The sequence below is a fragment of the Panthera tigris genome, chromosome D4, assembly GCF_018350195.1.
Source record: "Panthera tigris isolate Pti1 chromosome D4, P.tigris_Pti1_mat1.1, whole genome shotgun sequence".
Lineage (NCBI taxonomy): Eukaryota > Metazoa > Chordata > Mammalia > Carnivora > Felidae > Panthera > Panthera tigris.
Window position 1 is genome coordinate 79,080,126 of NC_056672.1, and position 24,297 is coordinate 79,104,422.

General features: G+C 49.2%; 1 protein-coding gene across 1 annotated transcript in view; it reads right to left on the reverse strand.

The window, feature by feature from the left end:
• CDK5RAP2 (CDK5 regulatory subunit associated protein 2) overlaps window positions 1–24,297 on the reverse strand; it is a 169,608-nt gene that overhangs the window by 76,930 nt on the left and 68,381 nt on the right. Inside the window, exons 13-17 of the mRNA XM_042965100.1 lie at window positions 18,307–18,477; window positions 14,681–14,818; window positions 6,759–6,856; window positions 1,788–1,918; window positions 594–703 (exon numbers count right to left, since the gene is read on the reverse strand). Of these exons, the coding sequence (XP_042821034.1) occupies window positions 594–703; window positions 1,788–1,918; window positions 6,759–6,856; window positions 14,681–14,818; window positions 18,307–18,477 (648 nt within the window). The remainder of the gene's footprint in view (window positions 1–593; window positions 704–1,787; window positions 1,919–6,758; window positions 6,857–14,680; window positions 14,819–18,306; window positions 18,478–24,297) is intronic.

The following is a 24,297-nucleotide window of genomic DNA, read 5'->3' on the forward strand; positions in this document are numbered from 1 at the left end:
GTAATAAATCAGTCTCCTCTGAGCTCGCATTTCCTACTCTTCGCAGTGGTTCTTAGGCTCTTGAAACACTAAACCACTCTAACCACACCAACAACCAACAGGTTGAGAAACTTGGCTTCTAGTTTTAAAAAAGATTTACTCAGCAAACCTGGACCTTTATTCTTTCAAAAAGCAGGTATTAACTCCCACTCTGTGTGGTAGATACTGGAAAATCAAAAATAAATAAAATGCAATCACTAACTTCGAGCCGCTCACAACCTGATGGGGTCACAGATGAGTAACCAGATCATTCCAGGTCATTATGAGCATGACACGAATGCAGTCAGGTCTGAGAAGAGAAGAGAATGACCTGAGGGAGGGATAGAGAGCATTTCCTAGAAGAGATCAAGACTGGGCCGGGCCTCAAGCCTGAGAAGGAGGGTATCAGGCACGAGGGAGGGCACGGGAGGTAACATACACCAAAGGAACAAAGACCGGCCGAGAGAGAGGGAAGAAAGGAGAGGAAAGGGGCTTTCACAATCTTACACCTCAGGATCAGGAGCCCAAGACACAACAAATAACCAACAAAGCACGGAAAGTTAACAGGTCAATACCTTTTTCTTAAGTTCTTCTTGAGAAAAATGTTCCACTTGAAGCCGATTGTGCTCTTCAAGGCAAATACTCAGATAAGATGTTTGATCGCTATAAAATGAAAATGGTTCTTCTGCAAAAAAAAAAGGAGGGGGGGCCATGGAGAGCAAAAGAATATCAGAAATAGATCCTTCCAAGACCAATCCCAGTACAATCCACGTAAGGCAATTTGAATTGGGAGAAGGGGGGCAGGGGGTTGCTACAAGGGGGAATAAGTACAAATAGGGAGTTTAATGCACCACCTTTGGAGCAAAAGTAATTTTCCCTCTTTCTCTACAGGCTGATATCTCAATGTATGGTTTCATCATGGGCTGCAGACGTTCACTGCGGCCTTTTCTGAATTATAATTTGCACACCAAGTGCTGCACCTAGGGAGCATTCTGAGCGGCACAGGCAAATGGTGGTTTCGGTTTAAATGGGGGAGTGATTCTGTTTAGGTAAGAAAACAGGAAAATGAGATGTGACCCTCAAGGGTAGCGCTCCAGGGAAATACACGTGCCCGATGTATCTTTCACTGGCCCCGGAGCCCTCTGTGGTAGTGAGCACACCAAGTACAGAAAATGGGCTGCTAGATCTAAGAAAAGAGAATCTCCGGTCACCTACGTTAAGGGTCTGCTTCCTCTGCAGCAAACGTCACATCCCAATGGGGGGGTGGGGGGGAGCGGGCCAAGTGCTGCTGTGACGAGCAGAGCAATGCAAAGACCACAGGCTCCTCACCCCCTCACCCTGTGTCCCTCCCTAATGAATCCCTTTGTGGTCACAACGCTAAACGCAAAGTTTCAACGCGAAACAGCAACCTCCAGGCTGTGGGTCAGTGTGGTGCAGGCTTTGCAGCGGGTACCCCGGTAGGCAGAGCCCAGACGTGGTGGGCCCTGAGGTGACGCGGATCTAGAAGCACCAAGTGATGAGAGCGCGGCAGAGGCAGCGAGGTACCACCCCCCGGCACACCCTGTGAGGCACGGACATGACGCGCTGGGCCTTTGCACCAAGGCCAAAGCCAGGTGGACGCAGACTGGGAGAGCCAACGTTAACACAGAACCCAGAGGAAATCCCGTGCCTTCCCCATCCCCTACTTAAGTTTTAGGACTTTCTTCAAGCTCAGCCAAGGCCCTCCACGTGGAAAAACCAAAGGGAAACACATGCAAGAGGGCACGTACCTTCCCGCCTCCGAAAGTCACTGATCTGTTCCTCCAGGGTCCTCTGCAAATTCCGACAGGAGAGCACATCCTGCTCCAGCTGCGTCCGCAGAGCGAAAATGCTGCTCAGCTCGGCCTGCAGGCTGTTGATACTTCGTAAAACAAGACACCAGGACTTTTTTTTAAGTTCTTATTTAAATTCCAGTTAGTCAACACGCTGGGTAATATTGCTTTTAGGTATGGACTAAATACAGTGATTCAACACTTCCATACATCACCCGAAGACACCAGAAATTTTTACGCAGACCTATCTGTGTTTCAAATGACAAAAGCCGGGGCGCCTGGGTGGCTCAGTCGGTTGAGTGTCCGACTCTTGATTTCAGCTTGCAGTTGATGAGTTCGAGCCCTGTCAGCACAGAGCCTAGTTGGGATTCTGACTCTCTCTCCCTCTCTCTCTGCCCCTCCCCCGCTTGCGCTCTATCTCTCTCTCAAATAAAAATAAACTTTAAGTAAATTAATTAATTAACTAATTAATTAATTTAAAAAACGCAAAAGCCAGCAAGCCTCCCTTTGATTGTTATGTCATCAGTGGGTTTTTTTTTTATTGGTTATGAAAGTTGGATTTACTTGTTTATAGAAAATTTAAAATACAAAAGTATAAGAAAACAAAAATTACGTTAACTAACATTAATTAACTACCAGTTAACACATGGCAGACTACATTTCCTTGTTTAAGATTTTATTTGTTTTTAAGTAATCTCTAATCCCAACATGGGACTCGAACTCACAACCCCGAGATCAAGAGTTGCATGCTCTACTGACAGGCAGCCAGGCGCCCCCAGACTGCATTTCCTCCCAATCTTTTTCCTTGAGTGTTCACCCTTACAAGGTGAAAATAGTACTTGGTGTCAGATACTGAATTGTGCATTCCTCACTTAAATAGTTCCCTACATTTTTGGAAATTATTTGCAAGCATCATTTTCAGTGACTATGTAACATTAATCAAGTAAACTTCCCACCGTTTATTCCAACTCATCCTCTATTAGTGGACATTTGGGTCATTTCCAAGTTTTTACTACAGGTGTAAATAAAAAGAAATAACGTAATTGCCCAGAACACTTCTCTGTTTGGAGTAATGCCTCACAAGGGCTTGGGTGTGGATGGGGAGGCTCTCCAGGGCCTGCGTGTCACCTGGCACCCAGGCTTCAGAAGAGGGGACAAGTGAGAAGAGCGAATGTGTCATTCCTGAAAGAGGTAGTACTGGGGGTAAAAACAAGGGGAGGGAAGGAAGGAAGGAAGGAAGGAAGGAAGGAAGGGAGGAAGGAAGGAAGAGAAAAGAAAGGAAGAAAGAAAAAAGAAAGGAAGGAAGGAAGGAAGGAAGGAAGGAAGAAAGAAAGAAAGAAAGAAAGAAAGAAAGAAAGAAATTAAAGAAAGAAAGAAAAGAAAGAAAGAAAGAAAGAAAGAAAGAAAGAAAGAAAGAAAGAAAGAAAGAAAGAAAGAAAAGAAAGGAAGGAAGGAAGGAAGGAAGAGAAAGAAAGGGAGTTGATAATGGGAGGAAGAGAAGGACCAATTTAGGGACCAACAGAACTCCATTGTGATAGGTCAGCCCCATTCAGTCTCACATCTGGGTCTGTGTGACACAGCGTGACCTGCACAGAGAGCCTGCATGACACCAGCAGCCCAGAATTCACAAGAGGCCATGAAAATGCATACCTCCCAGAATCTGCAGGAATCTGCTGTCCAACATAACTTCTGGAAGTTAGAAGTGTTCTGTCTATGCACTAATATGGTAGCCACGGGCTAAATGTGCCTATTGAGCAGTTGAAATGTGGCTAACATTCTGGGGAACGGGATGCCGCATTTTTCTTAATTCAGATGTAAATAGTCCCATGGCTCGTGGCCACTGACTTGGGGCAGTACAGACCCACCAGATGGGCTCTGGATTCCTACTGACGTGGCACCTGGCAGGGATCTGAACTGAGTGCCCCCAGCTCTCAGAGGAACAGAGACCCCGGCCAACGTCTGAATAACATAAGCGATGTTTCACTGAACATCTCTGTGCCTAAAGCCTTTTCACATTCAGGTTCGTTTCTTAAGACCAATTCCCAGCAGTGCAACTGCTGGGTCAAAGTACATGAACATATTTTGGGGCACCACATTTCCAAGCCACACTGCCAGTGCGGAGCCTGCTTGGGATTCTCTCCCCCTGTCCCTCCCCCGTTCACTCACACATTCTCTATCAAAATAAACAGATAAACTTAAAACAAAATATATGAACATTTTTCGAGACTAGCAAAACACCTTAACACATCAGAAAGCCTCCTCTTTTAAATACTGAGAAATACATCACTCTCTGTCCAGCGTCTGACCTTTGGTTCCTTAAGAGGGTCCATCAACACCTTGAAACCGCATGCGAATACTTAAGAACATGTGGGTTTTTCTAAAGAGAGGGCCCATGAGCTTTCATCAGATTTTTCAAAAGGGATCCAGAGCCCCCAAAGGGTTAGCATTAGCAGCAACTGCTCCTGACGTCTGGGCTTGAGACTCAAGCCCCACTCTCCTTCAGAGATTTCTTCCAGCTCCACCCCTCGAACCGCGCACATAAATCAACATACATCGGAAGGAAAATAAACCGTTATGTCTAATCGTCTATGCTCGCTGCTTTGACGATGGTTCACTGTGAAGCAGCCTCCTTGCAAGGGAAGGGGCCCTACCAGCAACCTGTGCCTAGTTCCATTTCAAGACAATCATAATGATCAATTTGTAAGGCTGATGGAAAACCTCACGGAGGTGTCACAGCACTCGCTCGGATGCAGCCGTGCTGCAGAGACATTTCAGCAGGAGGAAAAAAAAGGAGCGTGTTTCCACGCAGCTCTTGCGATGAGGGCGGAGGAACGCGACCGGCTGCACTCCCTCCTCCGTTTCCTGACAGGGTGAAAAGTACACCGCTGTTGCTCCTGTGCCTGTCATTTATGTTCCCCTAACTCCAGGGCCTTTTCCAGGTGTGAGGAGTTGGTGGAACAAAAGGTGTTTCGCCTGGAAAGAAACAAAAGCCCTGCGCAGTCCTCCTTCTGCAACGTGGAGGCAGGGGGAGGCAGAAACGAGGAGCCGGAGCCAAGCTCCCGACGGCACCACCGCTCCGGACCTCGGGCAGGTCGGTCAAACTGCCGGAGCCCTGCCTTCCTCATCTGTGAAATGGGGCTGATACCTTTCCTTCGGGACTGTTTTGAGGATGAAACGAGAGCTGCACGGGAAAGAGCTCAGCACAGGGCCCAACACACACGAGACAACTCGACAGGCGTTTCCCTCTTTCCATACATCTGAGCAACTCCCGAACGAAAAGAGGGTATTTATAAGCCAAACTTTCTGATTCTCGGGAGTTACAGCAGTGATTCCCATCTGGGGACAATTAACCTCCCAAGAGATATGTGGCACTATCTGGAGACACTGTTAACAGGCCGTCACGCCAGGGCAGGGGAAGGCGCTTCTGGAAGGGAGCAGTAAAAGCTGAGATAGTGCCAAGCACCCCACGCGGCCCAGGACCCAGAGAAGCTGCCCAGGTAACCCGACTTGGCCCGCTGCCCCCGAGTTTCCCAGCTTCACCGGCCCCGCCCCCTGTAAAAACGCCGAGCTGCTGAGGCTTCTGGAAAAGGCCCACTTTTACAGAGTGACGCCTACTCCCAGAATCTCATCGGCATGTTTCCATTTTCTCTAAATTCATTTCAGATCAACAAATCTGAAAATTATGTCATCTCTCAGAAGACCAGGCGGGGGGTGGGGGGCCCGTCCACTCACGGCTTCCTGCGTGGCTACTCCGCCCCAGCCGCGGTGACAGGCACGGGGGAAATGGAGCTGAGCGACACAGGATCCCACCCGGAGGGGGCGCAGGGTCCCCACGAGGAGGCAGGCCAGTTACAGACACGTGCCCAGAGGGTGGCAAAGGCAGCTGCGAGGGCAGAAAACTCAGGACGACAACCATCCTGGGGACAGCCTCCTCACGAGGGTAGCCCTCCAGATGAATCCTCAAGGACCTCTGGGAGACAAAGGCAGGCTGTGGAAACGGTGCGAAGGCAGAAGCAGGAGGGCACACGGCCCAGGCCCTGGTGAAGGAAGGAATGGAAGACCATTCCAGCCAGAGTGAAAGTCTTAGAAGGAGCAGTAAGGGGACAAATACCTTAACTTTTTATTATGGAGACTTTTAAACAGACACAAACGAAGAAAGCTAATACAATGAGCCCCTGCCCATCTACTCACAGCCCAGCCCTGACCACCGGGCAGCCATGGCCGCTCTCGCTCCCTCGGTGTCCCCAACCCACCTCCCTCACTTCTGTATAGTTTTGAAATGAACCGTATCCTCTCACCTGTAACTACCCCCACTGTGCAGAGAGAGGACTTTGTGAGGTGAAAAATCACCGAGGTCAATCCCGCACTGGCGAACAGAGGCCCCGGACAGAGTGGGCCACCTGCCCACGGACACAGAGCCGGGACAGAACAAGAGCACTCGCCCGCGGGGGGCTCTCGTCACCACACCTCACGGGCACCAAATCATTTCAGCAGTTCTATAAAGACACAAGTCGCTCCAGAACCTTGTATGAGCCCCTGGGTTCGGTCACTCACCACCTGTGTAACTTTGGAAAAGACACTCAACCTCCCTCAGTCTGCGTGGCCTTATGGGAAATAGGGTAACAATTGTTACGAGGTAACACACATGGAAGTATTTCTAGATCTATTAAGAAGGCACTATAGATTACTGAGAAATTATTGTTATGTTATTTTTATCCTAAATTCATTAGAATAAAAGAAATCAACCCCAAAGTCAGACGCTTCTCGATATAAAATAGGTTTACCCGATTTAAGTCAGGCAACCATCATCCAAGCATCATCTAAGCTTCCTGACCAAACCGGGATGGCTTTGCTGCCTCAGACGCCAACCGTATTTATTCGGAATACGTGTGTCTACGTAGGAGTGTGAGGTCCAAACAGTAACCTTACCTGTCTGGGTTCTGCAGAGATTTTACCAGGTGAGTATAGATGTCCTGCTCCTTCTTTAAGACTTGAATCAGCTCTTCATAGTCTAATTGTTGCTTTTCCTGGAAATGACAACGGGCATCTGACATTAAGGGGAGAACTGTAAAAGAGTCCATCCTGACGTTATGCAAACATATGTGGGTAGTTTCTAAATCCAAACGGAGGTGATCCCGGGTGCCAGGCTGCAGGGCAGGCCACGGTCGCAGAGCACCACCTGCAGGAGGAGTGGGGAATGACTGCCCGCCACGTCCCTCGGAACAAAGCCGAGTGCTGTGCTTCCAACACTGAATGGCTGCTATAAAAGGATCATCGCTGTCACCCGATCCACCAGTCGTGAAACCGCCTCCCCTCCAAGCGGCTGGTCGTCGTTTTCGCAACACCACAGAGAACGCCTCTCCACGTTGCTCTTGCCCCGGAGAATAGAAGTTCATCAACCAAAAGGGACAAGGGACTTACATTAAAACAGAAAAGGCCAAGTGAGCCGCTTCTAAAGGCATCCGGAACAGAATGATGACAAAGGGATCCAAGGGGGATCTCTGGAACCTACTTATGTGACCTGAGGTAGCCAGCTAACACCAATGGGTGAAAGTTTGAAGACTATCAGGATATTTACATAGGCTCAAAACACCTCAAAATGCTTACCAATTACAAAGGAAAAAGAGTAACCATATAGTCAAGACACCTAGCAGGCGCCACCTGCATAAAGCCGTCAAAGTCAGCGTGGCCGGTAATGAGACAAATCTAAATTGGGGACCAACAGGCTGCGATGAGAGGATATTCCCACCAAATACACCTGCCTGAACCCGATCAACCCAGCAACGTCAGACAAACCCAACCTGAAGGACATTCTACATATGACTGGCCTGGACACTTCAAAATTATGAAGGGCATGAAAGTCAAGGGTAAGACCGAGAAACTGCCCCAGACTGAAGACTAAAGAGTCACGACGAAGCAACGTGCGATCCCGAATCAGATCCTCTGGCCACAAAGGGCTTTACGGGACAAGCAGTGAAGCACCCGTGAGTCTGAGGATTAGAAGGCGGTGGGGAGTTGGCCTAGTCCCTGCCCTTGACGGCTGCACCATGGCACACAGGACAGTGTCCCCGCTTACGGGAAATACACGCTAGGGGACTCAGAGGGGACAGGGCTTCTCGTGGGCCACTTGCTCTCAGAGGCCTCAGGAAAGGTAAAATCCTTTATTCTCGAAACCTGCCTATAAATTTGAAATTATTCCAAGACAAGGGAAGAACGTTAAATAAAGTTAACATGCGCAGACTGGGGCAGCGTCCTGCGTGGACGAGGTGCTCCCTAAATGCTCGAGGGAGGCGCTCAGGTCGTGGGGAGACTAGCACAGCAAGCAGCCCTTGTACTTCCCACTGACCTATGCCTTCTCCTAAAGTTAAGATACCACCCGGGACAGGGGTGGAAACCTGACTGGACCCGAAGGAGCACGGTTACTGCACCACAGCGGTGTTGGTGTTTTCCTGTGACGGTGTCATCCCAAAGAAACACAGGGACCCTGTATGTGTTACAGGCATCTCAAGTTATCTTAAAATATTCATTTTACCGCCGCTTCAGAACCACAGCGGTCACTATACTCACCATGTGACCCCGTCGTTTAACGCGTTAATAAAGAAGCACCATTTCCAAAGCAGATTTTTTTCAATAGTCTGATGACTGAATTTCAAAGTAATTGGCTTCCTTTATAATCCCGTGCATATATTTTATGCATTGGAAGACCTTTCCAGGGAAGAGATCCCTGGCTTCCGCAGACTGCTGCAGGGATGCAGAGGGCAAGGAAAGGTTAGGGGCCCCTGACCCGCGAGAACACCGCCAGGCCCCTCGCCCTGAACAAGACAAGGCAAAGGCACCACCTGCTAATTAAGGGGTCCAAACGCTAAACCACCAGCTCGATCATGAGAAGTTAGGTACCCAGACTGCTAGAAATGTCGGGCCCTTTTGTAAATCACGCCACATGTCCCTGGCACAGGGAGCTCCCACATGCCTTTTGTGCACAGCAACAGTGTCACGTGGGATTCTCTCGGCTCCCACCTGTACACACCATGTGCGTCAACAGAGGGTCCCCGAGAAGAGCCCGGGGAAGAATTGAACAGGATAACAAGACGGTGTCAGCCACTGTGCTCAGTGCTCCCTGGGCATTTTCTCAGGCCTCCCGACAACCCAGGGAGCCGAGGTGTCACCACCCTCCTCGTTTCCGCGATGAGGGAGCTGCGGCACAGAGGGCTGACGGCAGCCAAGGTCAGGTGGAGAGGCAGGGCGCGGACCCAGGCAGCCAGGCCCTGAGGCCTGAGCTCTCAGTCCAGCCATCCACGCCCCAGAATGGATGCGACGCACCGGGGCGCTTGGCAGGGAATCACTGTCACTGTCAACCACATGAAAGGCAGCCAACAATGATGAAGAAAATTTTAAAAACTACTGCCTCTTGCCTGAGCAGCTCGGTCGGTTGAACGTCCGACTCTGGCTCAGGTCGCGCTCTCACAGTTTGTGAGTTCGAGCCCCGCGCTGGGCTCTCTGCTGTCAGCACAGAGCCCGCTTCGGATCCTCTGCCCCCTCTCTCTCTGTACCTCCCTTGCTCGCGCTCTCTCTTCAAAATAAACAAACGTTAAAACAAACCTACTGCTTCTTGAGCACCTACCATGAAGGGCAGGGATAGTTAGGAGGGTGTGACCTTACTGTGTGACCTTCAGCAAGTTCCTCAACCTCTCTGTGCTTCAATATGCACACCTCTAAAGGAAGGTGATGATTCTACGTCGCTCACAGGGCGGTGAAGGAGACCGAATGAGCTCATCTCTACAAAGTTCTCAGGGTGATGACCGGTACAAGATAAACACTCGATAACGTCAGCCATAACTTCTGTTCCCACGTTCTGGCGCTATGCTAGGCACTTGGGACACAGATCGTGTCTGATGGAAACCAGGGAAGCGTGTTAGTCCTCCCATTTTTCAGATGACGAAACTGACTGTCTGACAGGGAACATTTGTTTGAGGCCGTGCAGCTGACAAGCGGCGGTCAGAGTCTGTGCTTACATATGTAACTGCAAAGCCAGCCAAGAAGGGCTAGGAAAAGAAACGGGTAAATACGGACTTCTGTCGGATGGACTGGGCTCCAGATGTGGAGTGTGTGCGCCCAGGCCCCGTGTCTTAACCGGAGGGTGGTGGGCGGGGCCCCAGAGGACCACCCGCTGCAAGGCGAGGGCCCGGATGCCTGGCTCAGCTCCCCTCCGGCCTTCTCGCCGGCAGCTCTTCGAACCCCCCACCCCCACCTGCCAGCTGCCCACACCTGCACTTCCCTTCCCCCCGCTCTTCAGTGGGACAGAGGGACAGAGGAACCCCTCCGTCCGAGCTCCAGAGGAACGACCCCCGCCCCCGCCCCGCAGAGACCATCATTCACCCCTCTCCACTGACACACTCCCAAGCACCTTACGGGGTCTGCTTAGGCCAAATTCTCACCAGGAAGCCTTGCCTGACAGAGAAAAATGCCCTCTTCCAGCGCCCACGGCGCTGGTTCACTTTCACCCCGGGGCAAGCGTACCAACCACCTGCCGACAGGTCCGACGGCCCCTTGTGGGCAGCCATGTCCCAAGCCAGGAACAGTACCTGGCACAGACCAAATGCTGCCACAGACTGGTGCCATCCTGCTGTGTAAGGACCTGGGTGAGGGGCACCACTCGGGTGTTATGGTGATGGGTGTTATGGGGATCCCATAACACCAACACGAGGATGGGCGTGCAAAGTGCTGAGCGCCAGGGAGGAAGAGGAGACGTCACTGCTAAGCAGGGGCAGGGAAGGCGACACCACAGGGGCTTCTTTAGGGATGTTTAGGAGTCACCCAGTAAACAAGGACACAAAAGCCACTCCAGGCAGATGGAACAGCACGTGCGAAGGCACGGAGAGAGGCACAAACATGGCACTTTCAGGAATCTGCAAGAAAATGGGTAATCTGCACGAAATGGGTAAGCGGAGAACACAGGGACCGATATGGATCTTAAGAGCAGAGATTCCTGTGGGTATTTTGCATAATGGAAGTCAGAGTGAGTCAACGTCTTCCTAGAAGCAAATAGCTCACCCATGTTAAATAAATGAACTCTTCAGAGCCATTTGGGTCCCATTTCATCATTCACCTACTCCCCTGTGTTGAATCATGCCCCATTAGAATGAAGTCATCTGGCTCCCTCAGCAGATCTCACAAACCAGTGGATCTCCTCAGCGTAGAGGCAGAGGGCCAGGCTGCCCAGAAGGGAGCGACAAGCAGCCACCCCCACCCTCCCTCCTGCCCCTCCAGACGAGGAACAAGACACAGCCCAGACGGGAGGTCTCTCACCCCGAAAGGAGAGTATGACTGCCACACACCTACCTGTGTCTGACTCTGCAGTCGTTCCTCCACAGCCCTTGGAATGACCACCCAGCTCACCCCTCCTCCCCTCTCTCATCTGAAAACTGTCCCTAAAACACAGGGGCAAGACCCTGGAAGCCCCCTCTGTCAGTGAGCCAGCCCCCTGGACCCACACTGAACCAGTTCGATTTTCTCTCCGGATTCAGAGACTTCAACTGAGAAACCAGAAGTCTGGGACGCTGGGTGTGCATCATGTCAAGGACAGAGCTCGAGGGTTCAAGACCTCTGCTGCCCACGGGGCTGCCACAGTTTCACCCTCCCCGAGACACGGCTACTCAGCTCTCCCAACAAATACTCCCTTTCACTGTGATCGTTTTGACCACACTACTCAATGCTGGATTCACAGCTTGCAACCAGAAGAACCTTAAGTAATGCACTTACATTATTTCCAATTCTATCAGGAGGTAAGCATGCAATTCCCCCATTTACAGGTCGGGAGGGTGGGTTTCAGAGAGATGAAGGGACTTGCCCAAGGTCATGAACTAGCAAGAAGAACGGGCGTTCCAACACAAATCCTGGGCATTTCCTACTCTGCACAGTTTCCTTAATGACTAGAAGGAAACACATGTCATGCACAGACCACAACCTGAAGAGGTAGCAGATATGTAAAGAGAAAGCTTAACGGCTCACTTCTTGGTAAGCAGGGCAATTTAGTGGCCTGCTAGATGGATGGTGTCTACTTTGGTAGCTATGTCACAGCTCGGCAACAAAGACATTTGTTTGGATACTCAGGAAATTCAGCAGCGCTGTCCCAACCATGTCAACAGCCAAGCTATAAATCTTTGGCTGAGGCAACTTAAATACGGTCAGTGTGGTTTACTCTCTGTTCTTCAATTCCCTGATCGTCCAGCATTAATTCTCAGGATCACACAGTGATCAGAGGCAACAGAGACTGCCCCGACTCCATGGAGACCTCATCATAGCCTCAAGTTCTTTGTAGAAATGGGCAGAGGATAAACTCTAAATCAACACAAAGTGGCCGAGGGCACAACAGGAGAAATCCACGTTTTCTACAAAGAACGAACTACGGTCTAAAAAGCATACCTTTCTCGTGGGGGGGGGGGGGGGGGGGGAGGAGGAGGGGCGCGAGGGGAAGGAAACTGCAAGCTGCGCCCAGTCGGGACTACCTGAACTGACACTTTAGAAATTTATAATTCCAAAACGATCATTTATAATTCCTTACCCACAATTAGCAATTAGTCTTGCAGAACAGAATTAAAGCCTTTGCGAAAACACTAAGGCATTTTAAGGGCGCCTGGGTGGCTCAGTCGCTCGAGCGTCTGACTTCAGCTCAGGTTATGATCTCACGGTTCATGGATTCGAGCCCCTCATCAAGCTCTGTGCTGACAGCTCGGAGCCCGGAGCCTGGAGCCTGCTGCGGATTCTGTGTCTCCCTCTCTCTGCCCCTCCCCTGCTCGCGCTCTGTCTCGCTGTCTCTCAAAAATGAATAAACTTTAAAAAAAAATTTTTTAATAAAATAAAATACTAAGGCATTGTGGTAATTTAAACATCACCAGCATCTACATGTAACAGAAAATGAAATGATGACTCTTCACTTGTGATTCTACGCAGTACAGACAGCGCCCAGCCCAAGAAACCAAAAAAGCGGGACAGCTGATCAAACTAGTGAGCTTAAACTGGAAAACACTCAGCCTGTTCCACACACCCATAAACGTTTCGTTCGACACTTAGACACAGTTTATGTGACTAAAACAGGATTCGACATAGCAAAGTTCGATGAGATGCGTTCAGGTCAGTGAAGATCTGTCCGTCTAAATGCCCAGCATCACCTACGTGGTGACAGGGCCAAGAGAAAAATCCTGGCCTCCAGTCTTCTGACCCAGCCCAAGGGGTCCTCGACACTATGCTGGTATTCTCATCCAAGAGAAACGGCAGAATGCCAGTCCACCAAGGGTCGGAGGTAAGAAAAAGCCCCCACTGTCCAGTCAGTGATGCCCCCCGGTCCAGGGCTGACCCTGAGCCTATCCACAGTGCAAAAGCTAGTATTGGCTGCCAAACAACTCCTACACCAGCCGTAAAACGACCCCTGATTCGTCCTCCCCAACCACCCCAGGTGCCCTGGCCCCTCCCCTAGGGACCTCTCCAGAATCCAGTAACCGCAGGGTTGGTACCCGCACCAGAGCAGGTACTCCAGCCCTACTGCCCGAGTCTGATCCGATGGGTGTTCCCGTGCTGTACCGGTTGTTAATTATTGTGAGAATCACCCTTCACAAAACCGCACGTCACGATCAGAGCCATTCATCAGGGAGCTAATTTGCGTAAGAGTTCTCTGTCTTCTGAATGTATGAACTTAATTAAAGCCAGGTTTAAGGGGAAAAAAAAAACCAAAACCTTGGCCTACAGTGAGCTCCTCTCCTTTCCCACATCTGGCTGCCAAGTTGCATCACATGCAAGCTGGGGGTCAGAGCAATCTGTATGTATGTCACACGAACCATCATTTCTTCACTCAACAAACATTTGCTTACTGGGCCACGCACTGGGCCAGGCATCGGGATTCACACACGAATTCCAGTCCCCTACCCTGAGGTGCCATCCGTGGTGTGTAAGGGCCTGGGTGAGGGGCACCACTCGGGTGTTATGGTGATGGGTGTTATGGGGATCCCATAACACCAACACGAGGATGGGCGTGCAAAGTGCTGAGCGCCAGGGAGGAAGAGGAGACGTCACTGCTAAGCAGGGGCAGGGAAGGCGACACCACAGGGGCTCCTTTAGGGATGTTTAGGAGTCACCCAGTAAACAAGGACACAAAAGCCACTCCAGGCAGATGGAACAGCACGTGCGAAGGCACAGAGAGAGGCACAAACACGGCACTTTCAGGAATCTGCAAGAAGTCAGCTGTAGTTAGAGATGATGGCGAGCAAGCTGAGGCCAGACCAGGAAGGAGGGCCTGCTGGGCCAGTTTTCGTGTGTATTTGAACAGGAAAATTTTCTTAACACAGAAATTACATACAGAGATAACATAGTTCTTGAGAGGTGAACCCTGGGACAGCAAATACAAGGCTCATCTTTTTCTTTTTTTTTTTTTTCCAATTTTTTTTACAGTTCATATTTCGAGAGAGAGCACGCGAGCGGGTTTACAGAGAGAGAAACCCAAGCAGGCTCCGCACTGTCAGCACAGAGCCTGAAACGGAGCTCAAACCCACGGACTGTGAAATCATGACCTGAGCTAAAATCAAGAGTCAGATGCTTAACGGACTGAGCCACCCAGGCAACCCCTAGGCTCGTCTTCAACGAGCTGTGATTTACCAGTTTCCTGAGTGTTGCAAATGCCAGTGCTCAGCTAATGGACACTAATCTGTAAGGCAGACAGACTAAGAACCCTCCCCGTATCTGTTAGAAGCTCAATTACTGGCAAGAAGGCACTGGAGGGGCTCTAGATGAGAGCAGATATCATATACGTGTCGGGAGAGAACGTGAATTCACGTGTGACGTCTGCCTCCGGTCAAGCTTACCTCGGAGAAGAGCCGTTTGCATGGTGACCGCCACAAAGAGCACTTTTCCGGGAAGTCTTCACTCCTGACCGTGAGATCCTCCCCGGTCTGTGAATGACGGTTCTGCTGGACTGCTTCCGAATCTTTTTCACTGAATTTCTATGGAAACAAATCGTGAGGAAGTTTTCATCAAGGAAAAAAAAAAGTCTTCGTAACAGATTGTCCAGAACTCTTGAAGGGAAGATATTTTATTTTTTCTTCACATTATTTTCCTCGAAAAAATTTCCATCATCCCCAAATACTAGGCAATCACAAAACTGTAACGCAGCCAGCACCCCGAGGAGAAAAGCAGCCCGCGGGCACGGCACAGGCAAGGTGGTGGCAGTCGTTACAAAGCCCTTCTCCCCACCACCGAGATGGCTGCCCAACGGGTGTGGAGCACCAAGCCCAGGCCTGGCCCCATGGGACGGGGTTCCCATCCTGGGTCCCCCTTGGCCAGGGCGTGACCTCCGGGTCTGCTTCCTGCGATGATAGAGGAAGTGTTTATCGCAACCCAACAAAATCCCGTCTCTCTCGAAACATCACAAATTTGACCAAACTTGAACCATCGATATCCACAAGGAAACTGGACTTCGGGAAGAAAAACTGCAAAGCGTTCTGAGGTGTGGTCACAGATGAAAGCATCCTCGTGATGACGCACAACACAGTCCCCCTCATCGACCCCTTCAGAAGATCTGGCATTTGACAACACAACAGGACTGGAGACCGTTTCTCTGATCTCGTGGCCAAGTTCAAGCATGGAATCTATCTCTAAGTGTTTAAAACCTAGAAACTCCCTAGCTAGGGGTCTGTCCACTCTGGGTCAGAAATTAAGGACGAGAACCACCTCTCATTCCTAAGAACCTATCAGACTTACTTCATCATGTCAAGCTTTTATGAGAAAGGAGATCAGCACAAACATGAAAAAAACAGAGGCACTTTTTCTTATAAAAACCTCTTTAACTGTCCCAGGAAAAATTAGAAACCAAATAACCAATACTGAATTTCTAGACTTGCTATAATACAGCTGCGCTTGAAGTAATGCTTTTCATTTTCCTTTTTTTAAAAGTCCAATTATACATATACGCTGTGTAACAATCAAACAGCACAGCACGGCTTACAGGGAGAACGTCAGCCCCCACCTCTCCTCACCTCCGGGCCCCACTCCCAGGAAAACACAGCTTCCAGCCCCTCGGCTTCTTCCGCTATTTATATTACATTCCTACTCTCCCGCGGCCTGACTTGTGAAAGTAACATGGGTCTCGGCTCCTACGGCGCAAGTTCAGGGATTTGGCTCTTACATCATCTGCCTCCCCACCTCAGCACTTTTCCTGATAGTTACAATTTCAATTCAAATGACAGTCCGCATTCACAGCATCATGACCACACAAATACTGTCCACGACTCACCCACGTGGCCCTCCCGTGAGCACATCTCCTTTCGTGCTTGTTTCTCTGCTTTCCTTGGAATCAGTAACAAGTGCTTTGCTCTATTTGTCCACTTAGTTCATGAAACTAAATTAGGTACTTAATGTAAATTCATCTCTAAACTCTCTAAAATAACTTTCAAATGTCTCTAGATGGAGCCAGACACACCAGGTAAGGGAAGGGCTCCGTTTCTGTTTCTCGGAGAAAGCCCAACGTGGAGGCCCTCTCTCGAAAGCACTCAAATACAAGCTCTCTGCACCCTGGCACTTCTGGTCACCACAACCTAGGAAAATCCCCTACTTGCTGGATCCCACGTCTCTGTCCTGTCCAGTTAGCTTCTCATTTGTATGGACAGGGTCACTGTTCAGGAGTTCCCTGCAAGGGGGTACCCTGGAGGCATAGGATTTTAGGCACCGAATGCCAGAAAACGCCTTTGTCTGCCCCCCTCTCGCTGCCAGCTCAGCGGAGTACAGAATGCTGGGCTGGACGTCACTCTTCCCCCACACTCTGAAAGTGTTGTTCTCCTGCCTTCTGGCCTCCGGTGTTGCTGCTGAGACCGCTGATGTTATTCCGAGTCTGGGTCCTTTGCATCTTGCTCTAGAAGCCTCTCAGAGCCTCTCTTTATCCCCACGTGCTACTATTTCACAAGGACGTGCCTTGGCAGTGTGGGTCACTCACGACTCATTGTGTGAGAGACGCAGCAGACCCTGTTGAGGCACAGGTGTCTGTCCTTCCGCTCCGGAAGCTCTCCTAATAGTCAGGTTTTCCTTCCTCTGCTCTGCCTTGTCCCATCTTTCGGGACCTCCTGTTGGCCAGAGATCGGAGCTCCTGAGTCAGGCTTCTACAGCTCTTATTGCTTCCCTCTCATTTTCTCACCCCTGTTTGTTTCTTTGTTGGATTCTATTTTCTGGAAAACTCACTCAACTTTATCTTCCAGTGTTTCTAACTCTCCTGTGAAACTTTTTATATCTGTAATCACACTTGCAATTTCCAACAGCTCATTCTTCTTTTCCAAGTATCTTTTATTTTTCAGATCCCGATCTTGGCTCCTATCTAAAGAAGTTATAGTATAGAGCCTCTGGAGAGCTGTCTGGTCTGCTTCACATCCTCTGGTTTCTGCTGCCTCCACATAGCTTTGTGCTGTCTGTCTGTCTGTCTTTCCTCTTAAGACACTTTTCTTCTGTTTGGGGAACTCAGGCCATCCAGCTACCTTGAAAGGTAAAAGTGCTCAGAGGCTCTGAGTGTGGAAAGGGCAGGGCAGTGCAGGCTCGTTGTGAGAGGACCAAGTGGGGACTTGCTTGTCCTGCTGGAAGACGCCCAACTGTCTTTTCTCCCCTCAAGGACTCTCATGCTGGGAATGTAGGCTTCCACTCTCTCCTCGTTTGCATCCAAGAGACCCACTCCTGCCTTCAGCTGTATCTGGTGACCCCCAGGCCAGAGCTTCTCTGGTTTAAGTTCAGCAGGGAGACGGTGAAGAGGACGCAGTCACCGAACTGCCCAGCATTCCAGCCAAATCTCCTGGTTACAAAGGGACCAGGACCCTCATCTGCCTGCTGCGCCTCTCTGGGTTCTGTAGGGTAAACCAGCTTGCTTCTTATTGGTACTTATTTCACTTTTGAGTGAAAGTAATAAAATCACCCAAAGGCTCTCAGTCCTGTGGGCTTGTATCTTTCACCCCTTCACTGTCATCTCAACAAGGCTCCAGTAGGAGGCAGAGTTAAATGCCCATGGTGAGTCCAGCTTGGCTTACCTGTACACCTGCACTAAATCAAAACTTCACTATACGATCAAGCGAGAGGGGTACTCCGCGACAAAAAGGGACAGTTAGAGGAAAAGCACAGAGTCAGAGGCCACGGTGCAAGTCAGGAGCAGCAGGCACTCACAGCGGAAGGACCTCGGTGAAGCGGGCCGGCCTCTGGAGCGAAACAGCCCAGGGCCTCAATCGCGCTCTGCCGCTGACCAGTCGTACGACCCAGAATCAGTCCCTTCCCTTCTTGCTGGTGGCTGGCGTCCAAAGGACATAAAGAAAGCTCTGATGTGCTCTGACACACAGCAGCGAAGGCTATAATCATTTTTGCCAGCCTTATTTTTATATACGCATTTCTGCAAAAGAGTTTTTCAACAAAACGACCTATGGCAAGTCAACAGATTTAAACACAAAAGAAAAAGAAGCTTTGGTACCCGAAGCAACAAGTCCTTTGGATTCATACTTCCTGTTAGACTTCTGATCATCTGCTCTTGACTGTGCAATTTTTTATTGCTTTCACTCAAAAGACTCTTGTAACGATTCTCCACGGCCTTCTCTCTCTCATTCACTTCATCGCGTAATTTCTCAACTTCATTCCTAAGGTCCTACCAAAAGGAAAAGAAAAAACAGAATTTATTTCACAGATTTCAAGGGGACACTCCCTCACCTGTTTCCACTATATGAGAGCAAGCGAACAGATGTGTTTAACAAACATGCGCTTCCTTCTCACAGAAGGTCTCGTGAAAACCAGCTTCAAAAATAAGCTGAGGGGGCGCCTGGCGGGGGGCTCAGTCGGTTAAGCGTCCGACTTCGGCTCAGGTCATGATCTCACAGTTCGTGGGTTCAAGCCCCGTACCAGGTCAGCTTGGGATTCTCTCACTCTCCCTCTCTCTCTGCGCCTCTCCCAGACTCACGCACTCTCTCTCAAAAGTAATAAACTTAAAAAAAAAAAAAAAAAAAAAGGAATAAGCTGAAATTTGGAAAAAGCTTTATGCACATTCATCACAACATTATTTATAATACCGAAAACCAGAAAGAAATTAAATATCCAACAATAGGGAATTAATTATAAACAGTATGGTATAAAAAAAAAAAAAAGCACACAATTCTGAGGAACACCAAACCAGGATGCTATATAATATGATGCTGATTGTTTCCTAAATGCTTACACAAAATATTGTTAAGCCCATGAGGAAACACGTCAAAATAAGAACAGTATACCTAAACAGTGGGATTGTGGGTGACTTTCAACTCATTCTTATTTTTCTGAGTTTCTAAAATCTCTAAATAAGTCTATATTACTTTCCTGATCAGGGAAAAAAAAAATTATCTTCAATAATGACATTCACAAGTAACATGGAAAATGCTCGTGTTATAATGTCAGGGAGAAAACCACAAAACCAACAGTCAACAGCGTGATTATAACTACCTCAGGATATACACTATTTGTAATACTGAAGTACTATTCATAATAGCAAAAAGCTGGAAACACCCAAATATCCACCAGTAAAGGAATAAACTATGGGACATTCTCACAATGGAGCACTCAGAACCAATAAAGAAAAAAGAATGAGGACTCTAAATACGCTGCCCTACAGTAATCTTCAGAATATACTGCTCAGGTGGGGTTCAGGAGGACCCCAGGAGGAAAAAAAAAAAAGAATGTATAGCATACTGTCATGTATTTAACTATAAAATAAATCAGATGGTTGCCAATAGGGAAATAAAAGAGAACATGGTAGAAGGAGGGAGAAGAACTCATTTTACAGATGTGACAGTCGAAGCCGTTTAAATGTTTAGGTAACTATTTGAAAAACAACATAAAAATCTCCTAAAATCAGAAGCACAGCAAACAAACAAACAAATAAATCGAACTGTATATCAAGTTGATTGCTTAGCCAAACAGGGAGGAGTTATTTCAGCAACTTAAAAGCAGAGTAATTTATATGCCCCTAAGTGGGGTACTTCTCCAAGGACACAAGGAACCACTGCAGAAAATCTTACACTGTTTGAGTAATCGTGCTGGAAGCAATATTTGTATTGTTATTCTGAAACTGTGCATGTATATATACACTTATTAAATAAGTAATTATTAATGTGATGAGAACCAAGACTACGAGCCTAAGTGAAAACCAATACAAATACAAAAATAAGTACAAACATGTCTTTGTAAATATGAATTCCAACTATCAAGAGGAACTTCTACTTTCTGCGATTTCCTTCCTTTCACTGCGAGAGCCTAAAATCAGCATCCTCCCCGGCATCCAGACTGTAGTCTTTAAATACCATTTCCCACCAAAAAGAACCAGGGTGCTCAGAACACAGCCCCTAGAACAACATCAGCAGCAACACCTAGGAATGGCAAATGCAATAAACAACCAGAATAGCACTCAATAAATATCTGCTGGGAGGACGGACGGATGGATGGATCGACGGACGGACGGATCAGGTAGATGGGATGCTCCCCATTTTATGAATGGGGAAACAGGCTCAGGTAAAGTTATTTACCCACAATCATGGTCACCAAGGGACAGCACCCGCCTGATGCCACCTCTGGTTACCAGCCTCTCAAGCTCACTTCCACACTATGACCAGGGTCTGGATTTCTTTTGAAATGATCCCCATCCACCTACAGTTATCTGACACTTGCTCGTAGAAACCTCCTCCTAGGGGTGCCTGGGTAGCTCAGTCGGTTAAGTGTCCGACTTCGGCTCAGGTCATGATCTCGCAGTTCGTGGGTTCGAGCCCCACATCAGGCTCTGTGCTGACGGCTCAGAGCCTGGAGCCTGTTTCAGATTCTGTGTCTCCCTCTCTCTCTGACCCTCCCCTGTTCATGCTCTGTCTCTCTCTGTCTCAAAAATCAATAAACGTTAATAAAAAAAAAAAAGAAAGAAAGAAACCTCCTCCTAAAAACTGGATCATAGGGACCATAAAATCTTGTGTTAAGCCAAAAGGTACATCTTTAAATTCACAATAAGTTTGCCCGCCATCTTGGAAAGGTCATCCTGAAAAGATCATGCCTCCTTTTTAATCTTAAAATACTTCTGCATCATGCTAAGTCAAAAGTGTACACCATTTACACGCATAGTAATTACTGGTCCACTTACACTATTTCCTTGATTCCGTTCTCTCCGTCACGTAAACACCCCCATCAGACGCATTATTTTAATGTCTGGTTCAAGTTCTAGTGTCTATGTGCATGTACAGCAATTTACTCCGCTCTCCCGTTTCATTTGCTTATATAATTTTAATGCGGGTACCTAGATTAAGAACTTGCATGTTTTAAGTGAGAAAGGTGACCAATATGCCACATTTCTTCCACATGTTCCCCAAACTAACAGAGTTGACCACATGAAAATGACCTGTTCCAAAATCCCACAAAGGACATGTAACTGGGTCATTCCTCAAGATTAGAGGTGCTTAATCTGAGGTCCACTGAATGGGTCCCCAGGAGCCTATGCAAATATGTGTGTGTGTGTGTGTGTGTGTGTGTGTGTGTGTGTGTGTGTGTGTGTATTTTTGGTGGTAGAAGGCCCTCAGCGTAAATCAGAGTCTCAGGGAAAGTCAGGACACCAAACAGGATAAAGCATTTCTCTTATTATAACCATTTGTAATAGAAACTACTATTTACCACGCACCCGCCTTGAGCCAAGCATGTGCCAAGGCCCTTGGACATAAAACATCCTGAGCCCTGATGACTGCATACATGGTAAGTATTGAGTCCTGTGTTTATAGAAAGGAAACCAAGTCTCACGGAGGCTGAAAGTTGTTTACAGAGCTTTACAACGAGTAAGTTCTAGTGCTGAAATTCAAACCCAGGTCGGTCAGACCCCAAATTCTGTGCTCTCTCACCCAACCGCACCTCTGTTAAGACCAAAGAAATAGAAAACCACTCTGGGACACCGGCTGCCACTGGTCAATAATTCCAACGCCCCAAGCTAATGTCACAGTTTCTCAAGGACTCGGGATTGACAAAACATCCAGCCTGAAAGCTATGCCCTCCTGCTAATGAATGGGGCAGGACCAAGGACCCTGGACCTCACGCGAAGAGCAGTCAGAGAAGGCTTGAAGTAAAAGGCCCACTGCAGGGAGGGGGGCACGTGTGTGCTGAGGTGGCCTTGAGGAGGAGCAGCTGCCATGGCAACACAGAGGCGCCGACAGGCTCCTGTGCTCGGCACCAGTGGAGTTATAATAAATGTTTAGGGGAGGCATGGAGACGGCATGTCTCGCCTGAGCAAAACAATCAGAACCGAAAATTGATAATCTTGGGTGGTTTCCCCAAACCTCTTTCAATATCCCCAGGCTGTGAAGATAGGCAGAAGTAGACTCGAATCCGGGCTCTACCGCTAACTAGCCGTGTGACCACAGATAGATAACAAAAATCTTTGAGTGTTTCCTTTCCAGTAAATGGGGATAACGGTACAGGCTCCTAGGGTCCCCGGAGGGTTAAATGAGAGAATGTGCGATGGGTACCCGGCACAGCAGGTGCACAGGAAACGACACTACGTCATCTCCCGCCCTCTGCACGCATATCCTCCAGGCGGACCTCTACTCCCAGGTTTCCTCCTGTGGCCACAGCATCACCACCCACCGGGCCCCAAATCCCGCTCCTCCCCCTGGCTCTCACACACACCTTGACAGGTGACTCAGGCCTGAAGGGAGAGCCCAGCCTCCGCGCAGAGCACACGAGAGATGAAGGGTGAGTATGTGGCGATTTTACGTGGACACGAGTGCCCAAATCCCGCCCTGCCAACTACCCCTACCTCCAACCCCCTGGAGTTCTCACAGGAGCTGAACCAACCACAGACTGGGAATCAAAGTACAAGTCTGTGAAAATGGCCTACCCGAAGCAGGGCTTTCTGATAAAACACGGCTGTTCTGGGTTTTGCTTTTTGAAGGAGGAGGGTACACGCAGCTCAGGGGAGCCATCTGCCCAACAAGTGCCAGGCCTGGTTAGGTCTGCAGCAAGAAAGCTAGGGAATCCGGAACCTGGGTTCTTGCCTTAAGGGAGAGTAACCCACGCATCAGCAAGGCTGGCCTGGTGAACCGGGACCCTGAGTACCCGGACAGTCCCCCGTCCTCCCTTGAGGAAGTATTAAGGGGACAGGTAGAACCGGAAGTACTGGGGAGAAAAATGTCCTCCCTGCTCAGCCCTCCTCTCCCTCCACCCCCCTGCCTCTGCCTTCTTCAGAAATCAGCTCTCAGTTGCTCAAGCGCAACAGCTTCCTAACTGGTCTATCTCTGCGTTCACCCACCAAATCACACACACACACACCCCGATCATTACATCTCTGCCCAGGACCCCGCAGTAACCTCGTGCTAACTGCGGAATGAAGCCACCTTGCTTAACAAACCTTCGTCCCAGGCCCCCCTACTTCCTGCCACGGGCTCCAGCCTACCTTGTAGCCTTACCTCGCCTGACCACCTGTCCCTCTCCATCTGGAAATAGACAGTACAGCTCCCCCCAGTTCTGCCTGGAGACAGCATGCTCACCCTGCAAGGTCCATTCCCAGTGCCATCTCTTCCACGAGGCCCTCCCGGACTGCTCTGGCCCTCAGCGATCGTCCTCCCAAAACACCACCTTTCTCTGCAAACCTCTACAGCGTTTAGGACAGTGATGGGCCCTTTACAACCATCCCCTCACGCAGCTCTCACAACACCCCTGTGGGCAGATGCTCTGACCCCACCCATTTTACCAATCAGGAAACAGAGGTTCAAATACACCGGCAACTTACCCAAAGGAAAAGGTGGCGGAATCAGGATTTAAAGCAGGTCTATTCACGTTCTTTTCGCTAAACCACTAAACCAGTGGTTTTTCTCTTTTTTTTTTCTTTTTTAGACAGAGGGAGAAAGAGCACATGCACACACATGCATGCACACATGCGCACACAAGTAGGGGAGGGGTGGAAGGAGGGAGGGAGAGGGAAAGAGAAAGAGAGAAAGAGAATCCCAAGCAGGCTCCACACTGAGCGCAGAGCCCAATGAGGACCTTGATCCCTCATCCCTGGGATCATGACCTGAGCCAAATCAAGAGTCAGACAGTCAACCGACCGAGCCATCCAGGTGCCCCCACACCAGTGGTTTTTCAAAGGGAGCCCAGGAAGCCCGGGGATTAGCAAAACCCAAGGCTGGCCCTCGGCATCCTCTAACTGCACACTCCTGGGCCTTCCTCCAACAACGGACCCGGTTGGCTTGGGGACAAACACGGAAATCTGTATTTGATTTTAGTGCAAGAAGCCACTACCCTGAGGAACCTGCAGACCCCCTCAGGTGCACCTGTCTTACTTGCTTCTGGACCAAGGGACAGGGAAGAGAGTCTGAAAACCCCTCTCCCGTACCAGACCACCACCTTGCTTTCCAGAAGAGAGCTGCCACAGGAGGATCTGCGTGCAGTGACATCAACCGAGTGGCCTCACTTTTCACCT